This window comes from Camelina sativa, chromosome 3, assembly GCF_030686135.1.
Source record: "Camelina sativa cultivar CO46 ecotype springtype chromosome 3, ASM3068613v1".
Taxonomy (NCBI): domain Eukaryota; kingdom Viridiplantae; phylum Streptophyta; class Magnoliopsida; order Brassicales; family Brassicaceae; genus Camelina; species Camelina sativa.
In genome coordinates, this window is record NC_141882.1 from 4,573,230 (window position 1) to 4,589,550 (window position 16,321).

Genomic DNA, 16,321 nt, shown 5'->3' on the forward strand with positions numbered 1-16,321 from the left:
GATGCGACAGTCAAATTTAGTTAATGAACACCGTAATCATTTTGAAAATGACTTGACAAGTTTGATGTTGTCCTACCGTAAAACTTCTATAAATTAATAATGTTGGGACGATGAAATTATATTAATTTATAGAAGTTTTAGTTTCTCTTATTAATTTATAATGAAAATTTTCTAATTTGGTAAAAAAGTTTTAAAATAAAATTTAATCGTTATAATTAATATTTTTATAAATCCAATTAAAATGAAAATAGCAATTATAATATTTTGAAGATAGTACTCAAAGATTTTGATAAAGTAAAAATATTAAAAATGAACTCTAATAAAAATTAATGTGTATATATATATATATATTTAGATAATTTCATAAATTATTAATTTATATTATTGATAGGACTATATATTTATAAAAGATTTTCAAAAAAAATATTATTTTATTATATCGAATTATGTTCAAAATTATAATAGTCCCAACTTGGGACCGAATAAATTTATTAATTTATAGAGATTATTAATTTAACGAGTATTAATTTCGAAGTTTCTACTATATATATATATCTCATTTGTGGCTACTGTTGTAAGATCATGTATCACACGTGACAAATTCGATGGATCTGGATTCAGAAGTGGACACCGCCTGGAGCTTGGATCGAATTAGTATCTGGAAGATATATACTCCTTTTCTTACATTTTTATTGTTTGTTTATCTCCCAATGTGCACTAATGATTGGCAAATACTGACTAGCCAATCAAGACCATGCATGTAAGCTCCATCTAGTGTTTGTTGGTCCAACACTATCTATATTTAAACAGATTTTTATATTATTTTATTAAGTTATTAAATAACATAACTTAACTCATGTTATTTTTATTATGTTTATAACAATTTATAGAAGAGATAATTCAAATTAGTGAATCAGCTATAACTCAAGCTCAGATATATCTTAAAATAATATTATAAAATTGTGATTGATGACATATATGGGTTAACTATGAGTTACATCTAGAACTCAAGTTAACTTAAACAGCACCACATTTTACAAATCACACGTACGTAGTCCATAACAAAATATGATAAACTGCAAACAAAGTTGTATAAAGAAGTAGATACTAAAGATAGCGGAGAGAGATATATGAATATAGGATGATCAGAGATGAGATGGTGGGAGAAGGAGAGGCTGGAAATCATGGCGGAGAGCAGCTTCCCAGATCGCACGGAGACGGAAGAAGTTGCAAGTGTTGCCGCAGTCATGCTCTTCCCAACCCTCAAGCGCATGCACTATGCCTCCTATTCTCCATGCACTCATCACCCTCCTTCCCAGCCAATTCTATAATGACCATTCATTTGCTAGATTATGCACACACCTATCAACATATATTACAGGAGTAACATATTTAAAGCTATATATATACCTCACACGAATCGATGTTTTGGGCAGACTTGGGAACAAGCATAGCTGGAGTGGAGTGGTAGAAACAGTCCTTGCGGAGTTTGTCAGGTGGAAACTGAGAAAATGGAATGAAAAGGGTCCCTTCTTTTGCCTTCATCTGCTCTTCTTTCCTTAGTCCATCCCCCACCAACCAAACCGTTGAGGAGCAACAGTTATTGCTTGTGGACAATACCAGATTCTTGTCAGCCCCAGATTCGCTAAGTTTTGTGTATTCTTCCTCGCATAACACTACCACCTATAAATATATATACACATCAAAATTTTTATTTTATTTTTACTGAGAAGCTGATATGTGGTTTCTATTTTCACATATATCTCCAAATACCTTGACGCTTTTTTCAGATAAAGAAAAGACAACGGCTGAAGCAACCTTTGTGAGATTGCCTCTAAAGACAACTTCCGTGGTCCCTTTTGGAATGCTATTAACCACAACCGCAGCTGCCATGCTGGTTCCATCCACTAGCCTTATCTTCAACTTTGGATGCTTTTGCACATACAATTCTCCGTACCCGTTTAGCTCCTCCGTCTAATTAATGGTGAGTTAATTAGTAACTTAGCTTATCCAGCAGTTGTATATAGGATGATTTAATTTTTAAGTAATTAATGAACTTACAGTGTTCATCAGGCCAAGACTCATTACTTTCACACCCTTTTCATCTGCTTCTATGATAGCAGCCTCAATGATATTGTTCATGGACTCATGGTGGCGTTGTGATTTATACTGCCGCCACATGTTTATGTGGCAAAATTAGTAGTTAAGTTTAGATGAAGTTTAACTTATAAAGTAAATCCGTCGTCTGCCGTAAATATAACTATATATTGACGTGTGTGTATGCAAAGTAAAAAATGCTTACGTGAAAGCTAAACTTGGGAAGGAGGTGAGAGTGAAGGGTGAGGTTGCGAAGACGGTTTCGCTCAAAGACAAAGGTGCATGAGGAGAGAGCGAAGGTGAGAGCGAAGGAGAAGAGAAGGGTGAAGGGCCACATGGAGTAAGTGAGGTACCATGGGGATCGAGACCACAAGGGGCGAGAGGAGAAGGATGGGAAGCCAAGGCGCATTTGGTAGATGGAGTCGAGTGTGGTAAGGTGAGTGAGGTGGATGACGTCGGGTGATTCCTCTTCTCTCTTCAACGAATTTTGGTATAAGGAATCGCTGCACTTGTCGGTCGTCCCATAGATGTAGTCGTAGATTGGCATGAACAGAGAGTAGTTGGTCCTGAACTGAGTATGGTGGAGCGAGTGGAACCTTCAACATAATTTGATGCCCATGTTATGTACTTATATATATGAATTCAAATCTTATAAAGTATGTATATAGAGTGTTGACGTACGAGGGAGTGTAGCAGAGGAACTTGAGGGGAGGGAAGAGGTGGAAGAGACGTTTAGGTAAACACTCGAAATTGCAGTGTCCATAGTTGTTCATGAAGTCAATGTATGTGAAGTATGCAATGACGGTACCAATGGAGAGGATCCCACAAAGGGACGCCGTTACTAGGGGTATGGAGAAGAGTAATGTGTAGGCGATGTGCTCGGCGAAAGGGTGCACAACAGCTGGAAAGTTTTATTAAAGATATTATATGGAATGATGTATATAATACTATATAGAATAGAAGAAATTGATGGGTGAAGGTACATACACGTGATGGGCTCGGTGACGATGGAGGAGTGGTGGTGAGAATGGTAGCGAGAGTATAGAAAGTGGTGGTGGAGAGCTCTGTGAAACCAGTAGTATAAGAATTCGACGGGACCGGCGTGAAGTAGAGCAATAAGGATGGCTCCGTCTAGTCTCCAGAGGGGCATGCGGGAGCAGCCTGGGAGTTTGCTGTTAAGGAGATACATGTAGAGAGTGTTGAAGATGATTTGGTCGTCCCACGAGCGTTCTCGGTCCACTTGATCGAACTCAATGGGCTTGTCCACGATCTTCTTCCTTCCCTTGGCCGTCTTCTGACGCGACACGCTGATCCATATCTGACTGTGAACAATTCTCCACAGCATGAGTGCAACTATCAGCAGACTTGCTAGGTCCTTCTCCTCCTCTTGCGCTGTCACGTAGGAATGCATGCTTGCCATAGCTAGCGGGGCCACCAAGAGGTACTTGAAGCCACCAAGGGGACTCCATGGCCATTCCGTAAGAACTCCCGGCCTCGACGCCATCCAAAGGTACTTGAGCTTATAAGTGAAGAAGTTTGAAGAAGTGCGTTTTTAAGTTAAAATGTAACAGATATATATAGGGACATCATTGTGTGTTGGCTACTGATGAGGCACTATAAACACATGGTGGGCGGTAACAAAATATTAATATACAAATATCAGAAAAACCAAAAGAAGTAGCACATCGTGGTGGCCCGGTGGTGGGCTTACTTAAAGTTGATATGTTACAACGCTTACAACGTGTACTAATTGAGGATTTGGACTTGATCAAGATGACAAAACAAATTTCATCAACCTTATTAAGTATTAACCGCAATACGCCGTTAAGATTTTTCATTTTTGAATTCTACTAGGATTTAACCAGCGGTACACCGCGCGACAATATTTTTAATTTTAAAATTTTAAAATTTATATGGTATTTATTTGTTATTTATTATTATTTTATTAATTTTAAAATATAAAATTTTACAGATATTTAATATAAGTATTCAAAGTATAGATTTTTGTAGTGTTTTCAAGATTTTAACTCGTGTGGTATATGTATAGTCTAGTAATACATTTATCCCCTGATACACATCTAAAAGTGTCACCAATCCTACCAATCCCACTCTTATTTAACCCGCAATACACTGCAGGACAATATTTGGTTATTTAACCCGCAATACACTACACCACGGGTTAAATTTGTTACTCAAATGATGTTGTGTCATTAAAACGGAATAGGTCCTATAATCACCAAACATCTATTAAAATGGATTTTGAGATTTTTATGGGATTAATCATTTAATGCATAGAGTTGTTTTAGGAACAAACATAATGTATATATATTTTCAACCTTTGTATGGTAATAAATGTTTAAAATTAGGTTAGTTTAAATAGATCCATTAATTGACTTTCTACAAATGTTATTTTAGGAAAATCTGTAGGGGTTAATAGATGTTGTAAAGATATTTATGGCAATGAACGTATTAAATTAGGTCGTTTTAAATAGTTCCATTAATTGAGTTTCTACGAAATGTTATTTTAGAAAATTGATAGGGGTTAATGTTGTTAATAAAACAAAGTAATTAAGAAAAACTAAAAGGGCATAACACAAAATGTACTTTAAAAATGTTAATATAGATTAATTTGGATTTTTGTTTATATACTCTTTTAGTTAGATTATCTATATCATTATTTTTGAAGTACATTTTGGTTTATGCTCTTCAAGTTTTGCTTATTTAATATGTTTTATTTGCAGCATTAACCCCTAACAATTTTCCTAAAATAACATTTCGTAGGAACTCAATTAATGGAACTATTTAAATCTACCTAATTTGATACGTTTATTGCCATAAATAGTTGGACAACATCTATACATTTTGATTTTTCCACAAACAACTCTACACATTAACTTTTTAATCCCATAAAAATCTTCAAACCTATTTTAATAGATCTTTAGAGAAAAAAATCTGTTAGTTTCTCTAAATTATCTCGGTTTAATTAATAGTTTCCATTTAATATTTTCGACATTTAATATTTTCTACATTTGTTGAATGTGATAATATAGTTTTCCTAAATTATCTCGGCTAAATTAATTGTTATTCTCTTTTAAACACCATATATATATATATATATATATATATGCACTGCATAGTAACATGATCTGTTTACTTTTATAACAATGAATTTTAATTGATAAATTAAAAATGAAAATAATTAATTTCTACATACATTAAACACATAAAATAACTATTACTTCTCACATATCTCTATATGATTCTACCTAAAAACACAATCAAGCGGTGTACCGCGGTCAAAACTTATATAACATAGTAACAATTATATTAAAAAAACAAAAAACTTAACCATATTATTTAAAATCATATATGAACATTAAAATCGTCCCATAGATTCAATTAATATTTATAGGTATATAATTTAAAAATTACAAAACAACAGCAAAATAACAAACAAATATAATATACGTATTTTAAATATTTAAAATTTTAAAAATATAGTCTCGCGGTGTACCGCAGGTTAAATCCTAGTATGGTTTTATTCTACTACACATATGCCTGCATTTTATTGAATGATAAAAGTGAAAAGAATTACACAAGTTCTGATATGTTAGTTAAGTAGCTAAATTCAAAAAGAAAAAGGTAAATTTAATAAGAAGGTCAAATGTCAGTTTTTTTGGGTAAAATGAACAAATACACATTCATGAAAGCCCATATATACACTGATTTTGTGGTAGGATTTAAGCAACTTAAGCCATGGGTAATTAGATAGTAAAACCCATGAGTCAATACATATACATGCAAAGTCCATGTTTAGTAAACTTTTATTTAATTCACGTCTAAGAAATAAATGAAGGTTTCAATTGGTGACCAAAATTTAGGAAAAGAATGAGGAGGAATATCACATTCCTCTCTATTCCACAATTTTTTTACCATTTGAAAGTAATATTTTTTCCCCTACATTCATCTACATTCTTCAAAAAATAAGGAACAATAGAACAAAAATGTTCCTCCCCAAAATTGATGAAGAACAAATGGAACAAAAAAAAGAACAAATATTCAAATTCGTTTTTTATTTTAAAATAAATAAAAAATATGTTTATTAATAAAATTTCAATTTTGTAATATAAAAACTTTCATATTTTCACAATGTATTGACAAAAAAAATATTTTTGATAGGAATTTTATGCTAAACTAATCCTAAGGCTCTATTTGAAAAATTTATTATATATACATTAGAATAATATTAGTATTACAATTCAAATTAAATTTATTTAATATTTAATATATTTTAAAAACATTTTTATTGTTTGGATACCATTTACAATTTTGTTCATTCTCTGCAGATTTTCCTTTCATTCCTCAAAAACTGTTTATTCCATTTTGCATTGTTCTTTTTATTTCTTTTTTTTTTGTTCTTCTAATGGTTACCAGTAGGAGCCGAAAAGAACATAATTAGTGATGTTAAATAAGTGAGAGACAAAGAGAATCGAAATTGATGGAATGTTTCTGCTGGAGAAAACATTTTTCTTAAATTAAAAAAAATAAAGTTAAAAAAAGGACAACATATTAATCATGGTTACGTGTTAATATTTTCTTGTAGTCGTTGTCTTGGTTTAGGCTCTTTATAACAATCTAAGACTTTGACAACAAGTGAGAACCAAAATAATCAATCAATATGTCACAAACAAGATTGTCTTTGGTCTGATCAACTTGAGTTGCATAATTGCTAAATGAACGCTAACTAGTAGTAGCAATAGTTCTTGACATTGAGCCTGAACCAACCTGGTAAAGGATATACACAAGAACGGAGGAGACCACAATTAAGTATTGATTTCACATCAGCACACACATATATTAACATTTATCAAACACTTACAAAAGAATCAGATTCTTATTCTAAATTGAAAACAAGGTTTCTTATCATCAAACAAAGTATTCAATGCAAAGTATTCAAACAAACAGATCAATTTCAAATTCCCAAACAACTATCATCATAATTTCACTAGCATCAATTCCAATTTGTATAATCCTAATTTCTTCTCACATCCATAAAACTCTAATTCATGTAGATCTAGAAGTGAAATCAAAAAAATCATTACCCAGCTTTTTTGATTATTTCACCTCTCAATTCTTCGCTTCTTCTCCAAAGCCTTTGCCATCGATCAATGGAGAGACGAAAGAGAGAGGACGAGAGCGAGACAACAGAGAGAATAAAAAAAAATCTTTTTTTCTCCCAGCCAATCAAAAGTTGACACACACGGTTTTCTAAATGAATCTAAAACTTCTTATATAACGATCGATGCTTAGTAAAATTAAGCTGTTTTCATTATTTTTATTCTGTTTTATTATTAGCAAACTTATAAGATGCATTGATGGAGATGACCTTATGTTTCCGTGCAATGGTGTGCTTAACTAGACTTAAGTTTTCTCTAACATTTTGTCCGTGTAGTGTGTGCTTGGCAAACGTACATATACTTCAAGCTTCCACCAAATTTAATGTCATTAACCATTTAAAAAATCGAACGACGGGAAGTTTCCTTATACTTATACATAACAAACAGACTTGAATATTTGAATATTGATTTCTAGAAAGGGGTCACATATGTAATATGTGGTAGAGGGGAGGTAGTCATGACTCATGAGACATGGCCATAAAGAAGCATGCAGACCAGGCCATGTGATGCAATTTGAAGATGCTAAATTGGTCATATTCGACATATATATATATATATATATATATATATATAAAGGGAATTTTGTGGATCTGTGGGGTTGGATAGAGCAATAGAGCTGACATCTGCGGTGATATTTATATAGTGGCCATGAATTTGACGCAACGAAAAAAAGAGGAGAAGAAAATGTGAGATACTGATTAATCATCCCTATCCAGACCATATAGAGATATAGATATAGAATTTCTCTCTTATTGTGTGGTTTAGAAGCTCTTTAGTCTTTTAATACGATAACGTTTTTAAGTTAAAATACGAAACTTAGATAAATAGGAAAACGTTTTGACAACCTTCAAGGCAGCTGGTATAACCAAGCTAAATATTTCCTTCTAGTACAAGACTTTATATGGGTGGGACGGCACTCTCCTTCATGGTCGGTCACATAACGAGTATCATACGCTTTTTATTGTCAAAAATACGGAGTTTGTATATTAGTAGGACGTTATTGACCAGCTCTTACATAGATTTCTATATGGATGAGACTTACAAAGAAAAAGAATGAAGATAGTTTACTGTTTCGTAATTTTTAGTTTTAAAGGAAATAACGCTGATTTTTTTTTTTTTTAAACGCTGATTTTGTAGAAGCTCGAGTGAGTTAATGGTGATTAATAAGCTTACAAAGGATGGGGGACATCGAACCTGTAAGCTGTAATCTTGCATCCGCCATTGTTCAATGCCTAATCAGGAATAATCTGAGAATTTATTTACATAATTATGTTACACTTTTTAATAAATCTGATGACTTCATACTTCAGCATAGTACAAGCACAATTTAAAGGTGCAAAAAGAAACACGAATAACCTTATCTTCAAGCATAACGAAAGCTCATGAAGCAGTGCATTTAATAATTAACGTTCATAATTCTTCCATGTATTTTAGATTGTTTGGTAAATCTTATATTTTAGATTGACTAAGACCCTTTACACTGGTCGTTTCTCACATAGTTGCTCATTAACTAAAAATAAATAAATTATAATAAAAGATGAGAGAAAGTGAGAAAATTAAGGAGAGATGTGAGAAACTATTCTCAATTGAGCAACTATAGAACAGTTTCTTAGACACATGTCATATGGTTAATAGTAGATTTTTTTTTCTGATTTAATCTTTAAATAAATAATCATATTATATTAACTATATTGAGCAACTCATCTGATTTTAACCATTGGAAGAATCATATGTCAATATGTTAATCCATTCCTTCCTTATTGATTTTGGAACTAGACCTTTATGAAACTTAACATAATATTTCAACAAGGGAAAATTTTGTATAGCTTTTTTTTAAAACATATTACCTACATACATATATTTTCAACTCATTTGTGGAGGCGCGGTGGTAATGTTTCCAAGGCCAAGAGGGTAGATTCATTATTTAGAGCCTGAGTTTGATTGATTATTCCATGTGAAAGTATTTTGCCTAAGCCAGTAATTTAGACACCTGAGCTTAAACTCCGAACATTTTACCCCCACCCGTAACAAATTTTCAGAATGATCCAAGATTTATTAACTCACTTCTATAATAAGTGAGAATCTTAGATAAAATACGGATATCAAATCTTTCTCTAGTTATAAATAAATGAAAGTGAGACGTAATTTTAATTTCCATGGAAAAACCGAATATGGATCTTTAACTAACAAAACAAACATGCATTATATCGTCATTTTGTTGTCAATAAAGTTATATATTTAAAAAATCAAGAGGACAACCGAACAAATCCAACAATGTGGTAAACATGTATAAACTCAAATGATTGCGCAGTAAAAAACAAACCATACTCGTTCAAATTATAAAAAGACACATCAACACATACTCGTTCCCTAAGAAAATCTCAAAATAATTAATACCAGTATTCCAAAAAAAAAAAGGAGAAATATGTTGTCCACTAAAATCCAGGTACGAGGGCAGCCACTTCCTCCGGCAAGAAACCACCGTATGATACACTCAGTTGTTTGCAGAGTTTCCACAAAACGTCACCACCGTGAAAGCAGTGTACTCAGCAGTGAGAGTTGTCCATCGTCGGATTCTGTCCCAACAAAAACCCGTAAGAGCCAGTTTTGCTCTGGCAACGTTGACGGTAAATTCGGGAGGTTCGGTGGGAAGTTTGTACCGGAGACATTGATATCTCGCCTGAAAGATCTCGAAGAAGAATTCAATTTTCTTTTGAGCGACCACAAATTTCAGGTTGGCTTCATGTAAACATATCTATAAGAGGGGATTGACGTACGGGTAAAAATAAAATGAATGCGGATTTTTTTTTTTTTTTTTTTTTTAACTTTTTAGGTTACAAATACAACCGACCATATTATCACGAATTAGTAATTAGTACGGTCCCAAAAAATGGATATTCCAAAAAACGTACGGACTGACGAATATTTTTCATTTCTTATATAACAAAAGAATTAAATAAGTAATAATACACATATTAAATTAAAGATGATACATAAGCTACAGATATATTTTTTAATATGTGTATTTATTTATAATTACAATTACAATTAGGAGGAGCTTACCACAGCATTAAGAGACTACGTAGGAAGAGAAACGCCTCTCTACTTCGCCGGACGTCTAACCGAACACTACAAGAACATAGCTCGAACCATCGGAGGTGGGGCTGAGATTTACCTGAAAAGGGAAGATCTTAGCCACTGTGGGTCTCACAAAATCAATAACGCTCTTGCTCAGGCCATGATTGCTCGGCGGCTTGGTTGCAGCCGTGTGGTGGCTGCCACAGGAGCCGGACAACATGGAGTCGCCACAGCCGCTGCATGTGCAAAGATCTCCTTGGGGTGTACTGTCTACATGGGAGCTACTGATATAGAGAAACAATTGGTGCTCAGGTAACTATGTCAATACTATTTTATACAGTATAAACGAACTTAACCGGATCCATTTTGCAGCATAAATTTTGTTATCTAGTAAAATAAAATACATATTTTGAACATAAAGTTTATTTCACATATGTTTGTCATTTTGTGTTTGAATATTTTGGTCAATTTTAAAAGTTATGGATGTAGTTAAACTAAAAGGGGGTTATTGGTTCTATGATTTAATGGATTTGGAAATCCAAACAAAAATCATGTGTTATTCAATCATTGATTTTAAAATACTTAACAAAATTATGTGTTATTGGTTCTATGATTTACAAATACTTGTTAAAATCATATGTTATTCATTTAATGATTTGTATTTGGATTTCAAAATCCACATTATGTTTTAAATGGATTTGAATGGATTTGATAGTATAAAATATAATGATTCAAATACAAGGATAAAACATGTTATTTCAAAATTCATGTATTTTTATTATTAGAATTTACAATTCTATTTGGATTTAGAAATCATCTATCCAATAACAGCCCCTAAAAGTAAGGGACCACTTCCATGTATAATAGAGACTTTATTATATAATGTAACAACAATACAAAAAAATTCACCACAAAATTTTATTTGATTTCTACATAGATGAGTTTTTACTTTAGATATATGTAGAAAAAAAAATCCATGCATGTACAGATCATAAAAACTGTTTTACATACTGATCATGATCTTAATAGGTGAAATCAGTAGAGGGAACATTCAAAGATGCAAGTTCAGAGGCGATTCGACATTGGGTCGAGAACCTAGATTCCACATACTTCTTATTGGGCACGGTCGTAGGACCGCACCCATGTCCGATAATGGTACGTGAGTTTCAATCCGTGATTGGGAAAGAGACAAGAAGGCAAGCTAATCAACTATGGGGTGGTAATCCTGATGTATTAGTAGCTTGTCTTGGAAGTGGCTCAACTGCATTGGGTTTGTTCCATGAGTTTGTTGGAGACGAGGATGTACGGTTAGTCGGTGTCGAGGCCGCAGGGCTCGGTCTGGATTCTGGGAAACATTCGGCTACTTTGGCCGTTGGCCATGTTGGTGTGTACCATGGTTCCATGAGCTATTTATTGCAAGATGATCAAGGACAGATAGTCAAACCACACTCCGTAGGAGTAGGGTATGTGTGAGAATTATAACCTCGACAAATATGGTTACCTGTTTTTTTTTTTTTTTTTTTTTTTCTAAAACGATTCAGACAATCTCTAAGTTAATCGTCTCGGTTTAGTCAGAAGCGAAGATGTGATACTGACGTAAGAAAGCCTCACATTTGGTCGTAGGTTAGAGTATCCTGGAGTTGGACCGGAGATTAGCTTCCTGAAAGAAACCGGAAGAGGTGAGTTCTACACAGCAACAGACCAAGAAGCCATTCAAGGTACCTCCCCCTACCTATATATAGTTAGTTTACTTTGCTACTAATTAATCAAGAATTATAATTACAAAGATTAACGTTAATTAATCATATATATTGTCGAATTCAGCGTGCATGCTATTGAGTAGATTGGAGGGAATAATACCGGCACTGGAAACGTCTCATGCGCTCGCGTTCCTTGACAAACTCATTCCTACTCTACGTGATGGAGCCAAGGTGATCGTGAATTGTAGTGGCCGTGGCGACAAAGATCTTGACACTCTCATCCAACGAGGCATATCTTTTCCTAATTGTTGACTCAACAAGATTCCATATTACACTCAACTCGTCCAGAAATCGTATGGCCGTATAGGTGCAACATGATAACCTTCACTACTAATACATCAAATCTTTATCCAAAATTATGATCATTTGATGTAGCTACCTTAAATAACTCATCCCCCTGGTAATTTCTTATCATTAAGATGTGGTATAATGAACGAACGATCTGTAACTACAATTTTATATTCAAACGCTTCAAAAAATGGACCGTTAAATTTTTACGTGTTAATTTTTTTAACATTTACAGATACTACTACTGTTGCGATTTTTCCACTAATCATGAAATATTGGCACAATTTTATCAATCCTTTACAAAAAAAAAGTTGTTTCTTTAGTTTTCTAAGATCTTTTTGTATTTTATGTATGATTGAAGTCATTATACATGACCATGATCCAGAATTTACTTCCGTCTGTTCCAAAACTATATAATTTTTATAGGAATTTATAACGTATAATTTACGTTTATTTATTTGTATCTTGATATTTTATTTTTCCCGTCAACAATTTACATTTATTTATTTTCAACGGATGTGGTGTTATAGACGGAAAGCTCATCAATCATGACTACGTTTTTTGTTTTTTTTTTTTGGTCGTCTTGAAAGCGATTTTTTCAGCTTTTAGATTTCCATAACCGTGTCTTTGCTCGAAAAAAGAAAAAAAAAAAAAAAAAGATTTCCACACACTGTACCTTAAATTTTTTTTTTTTTTTTCATTTTCATTTTCTTTTTTCGACATACACTTTAATTTTTTTTTAAATCTGTAGTAAACCAAACTTTAATTTAATATTTGAGGGGGGTCTGAAATTTAACTAAAGCACCAAACTTGTAACACGATTGAGAAAAACCGATGATTTTTTCGATTAAACCGGTTTCACTTTCCTTAACCGCAATCGCCGGCGGAAGACGATCGGTTCCGGGAAAGCTTCAATTTTCACCCTTACCCATCATCGGAAACTTCCAAAAGCCTAATCCTTTCCCTCAAAAGCCACTTTTGTCTACTCAGAGTTTGTCCAATTTCACTTCGGCGGCGCAGTAGCGGAGGAGTGATGTTTTTTAAGGGTTGGAGCTTAAGAAAGGGATGAAGTCAATGAGTGGGATGAATTAATCCGCCATTGCGATTCTTGGGAACTTGCATCTATTCTCAGGTAAATAAAGAGTGAAAATAGTTGACTGCTTTCATAGTCTTCACAAGGCTTCGTTCTCATTATATGGCTGCTCTTAGATGAGAGAACAAGAGACTGCTTCTCTCACGTTTTCTGTCTGCCCTTAGATTAGATCAGTGATAGAAATTTATCTCATTTCAGATTCAATCTTGAATTGAAAAAGCTCTATGTTTCGGGTAAGTGTTTGTGTTGATGATGTTCGTTTTAAAATCATTGAGCAGGCGAAGCAGTGAGGGAGTTGAAAGGAGCTGTTTTCACAGGGAAGTTTGATACTTTGATTCACCGGTCAAGTATTTTAGCTTTCATTAGTATTGTTGCTTGATGAATACGTCTGCTTAGTTCTTTTGAGTGAAGCTTGAAGAGTGAAATGAATATATCTATAAAATTCTGGAATCTTGAAGGTGAATTTTGTGCAGATTCAACGTTTTCTAGATTAAGGGTGGAAGTACTGATCGAACTGTGTGATGATGATTTCGATTATTCAGGTGGCAAGTGACACATAAGTCTCATACATATATCCCTAGACCAGATTTAATTGACATTAAGCGTTGGAAACACAATGAAGCGGATCTCAAGCACTGTCGCCTCTAGCATCATCTTCCAAAACCTGTCAATGCCCCTTGATGCTGCCATTGCAATTCTTGGAACTTTCCTCTATTCGCAGGTCAAAAGGAGTGAAGATAATAGACCATTTTCACAGTCTGTGCAAGGCTTCTTTCTCATTAATTGTCTGCCTTTTAGATGGGAACAAGAGAGGCAAACGCAAACGCACAAAGGTGATGCCCTTTTGCTTTACATTCAGACTTCAGAGTCAGGCCACAATCTTTGCTCTTTTGCTTAGGAAGCTTAAATCTTTAGTGAGCAGTGATCAGAGATTTTAAAATCTAACTGTATGAGTTGGGTAATGCTAATCGTATTGCATTTCCAATACTATCTTGAAATTAACGCTCCTTGAGTCCCGTAAGTGTCTTGGTTAATGATGTTCTTTTGTTCGTTTTGAATCTTTGGGCAGGCAAAGCAGTGAGGAAGTTGGAGTGGTTTTCACTGGGGAGTTTGATGCACCAATACTGAGAGCTGAGGAGAGAAGAAGATTCATGTTAAGATCTCAGAAGGGTAACGTAATCGTTGGATCTGAGCAAATGGAGTTGGAAGATCAACGCCTTAACATCTTTACTTACTCTTGAATATCACTTTGGTCTTATAGCTCCACCCATTTAAACTCTATTGAATATCACTTTCGTTTTTACTCCTAGCTACTAGCTAGATTCCTAGTGTGCTATCTTCAGATAAGTAAACAAATGCAGATTAACTTATTCATATGCACATGCATGCATATAACTATTATCTTCGAGTTTTAAGAAATTTTATTATTTTCTACATTGAAAAATTAAAACCATAATTAGACACCTTATATGAAAGGATTCTTTTGTGAATAATCAAACCCAACACAATTTAATTTGCAAGAATCATTGCTTCACATCCGCATTCAAATGTTTGGGTCTTTGGAATGCAAAGAACAAAATACTATAGATAATTCTGAACGCTTGGAAGGAGAGCTTAAATGAAATTTTCTTCTAATTACTGTTCTCAGGCCTTCAATACATAGTTAATGGTTAGTTTGTGTAATCATACAAAATTGAAATATATAATAATCAGCGAGACCAACAAATTAAGACTAGTATACTCGTAATCTGTAATAAGTTGTGAAAATATATAATTAAGGAAAGAGAAAAAGAATCAACTTTTATCGAAACTCATGCTTCATCTGGCAATTTGGTATAATCTGTCTGGTTAATTCTTGTCCGCTTAATTCTTTCCGTTTTATCTTTAAAAATTGACCTTTTAACCTAAAGAAATACGTGAAAGAAACCATCATTTCCCACATATGGAACTACGTATTACATTGCATGCACTTAAACCTGCATTGTTCTTTAGTCATTTACAATGTAGTTGTTTATGCAGCTAACCATTTTAAATATTCCTGGACCTATTAGCTATACTAGCTAAGTAGCTAGATAATTCAAGAAACCATGGTTTGTATCCTTAAAAACCCATGGTTTTGATAGAAACGTTTATGTCTCCTGCAATACAGTCTAAGTGAACTCAAGCTATAGAGTCACATGAATTGAAGCACAACATCTCATATCATTTCTTGATTTCTCTAGTTTACTCAATCTCTTCTTTATCAAACTTAGTTACTTGAAGATAGAGAGAACGAACACTCTTTATAATGGTGATTTACACAAGTCTTGAAGCTTTCTACCTTCTTCTAGTATCTTTCTCAACTCTCGTAACAATTTCATTCACTGTGAGAGGCGTTGACGAATTCCAAACGGCTTCGGATGGCTTTCCCTTGTGGCTTACTAATGATGATGACAAGAGGATTATAGATGGCAATACCGAGGTAATTATCTCAAAAACCCTAATATATTTGTGTTTTATCACTACAAGAGAAGTCTACATTGATAGCAATAGAAAAAATCTACCATAAACTTTAATAACGATATATATGAAACCAAAAATATTATTTTTATAAACCACAATCACTTGCAATATTTATTTTGTACTCCAACAAGGTAATTAACATCTTACTCCAATAAGTATACCTACCATTATTTTTAATATAGAAAAATAAATTAATAAAGAGCAAAACATATGCAAAATATAAGCAAAAAAATAAGTAAAATATATTTATGTGTGTGTTTTTTACTTTTTATGATAATCCCAAGAATAATATGAGTACCAATTGTAGTCATGGTTTTCGTCTCTTT

At 33.4% G+C, this 16,321-nt stretch overlaps 2 protein-coding genes across 6 annotated transcripts; one reads left to right on the forward strand and one right to left on the reverse strand.

The window, feature by feature from the left end:
- Positions 1-937: 937 nt before the first annotated feature.
- Positions 938-7,359, reverse strand: LOC104770317 (protein CER1-like 1). Its single transcript, XM_010494725.3, has 8 exons — positions 7,200-7,359; positions 3,085-3,616; positions 2,779-2,998; positions 2,303-2,693; positions 2,062-2,169; positions 1,774-1,974; positions 1,411-1,683; positions 938-1,325 (listed from the first exon to the last, which is right to left on the reverse strand). Exons 2-8 carry the CDS (start codon positions 3,599-3,601, stop codon positions 1,146-1,148), a joined length of 1,890 nt encoding a protein of 629 aa, XP_010493027.1. The 5' UTR covers positions 3,602-3,616; positions 7,200-7,359; the 3' UTR covers positions 938-1,145.
- Positions 7,360-9,493: 2,134 nt separating this feature from the next.
- Positions 9,494-14,937, forward strand: LOC104778679 (tryptophan synthase beta chain 2, chloroplastic). 5 transcript variants are annotated; one of them, XR_015595167.1, is made up of 8 exons: positions 9,494-10,008; positions 10,327-10,664; positions 11,382-11,815; positions 11,976-12,070; positions 12,177-13,532; positions 13,772-13,951; positions 14,036-14,326; positions 14,563-14,937. XR_015595167.1 is itself a non-coding variant. In XM_087508381.1 (5 exons), exons 3-5 carry the CDS (start codon positions 11,505-11,507, stop codon positions 12,362-12,364), a joined length of 594 nt encoding a protein of 197 aa, XP_087364507.1. In that variant the 5' UTR covers positions 9,640-10,008; positions 10,327-10,664; positions 11,392-11,504; the 3' UTR covers positions 12,365-12,603. The 5 variants fall into 5 exon arrangements, 1 of the variants encoding a protein (XP_087364507.1); XR_015595169.1 differs by having other exon boundaries at positions 9,594-10,008; XR_015595166.1 differs by having other exon boundaries at positions 13,772-14,326.
- Positions 14,938-16,321: the final 1,384 nt, after the last annotated feature.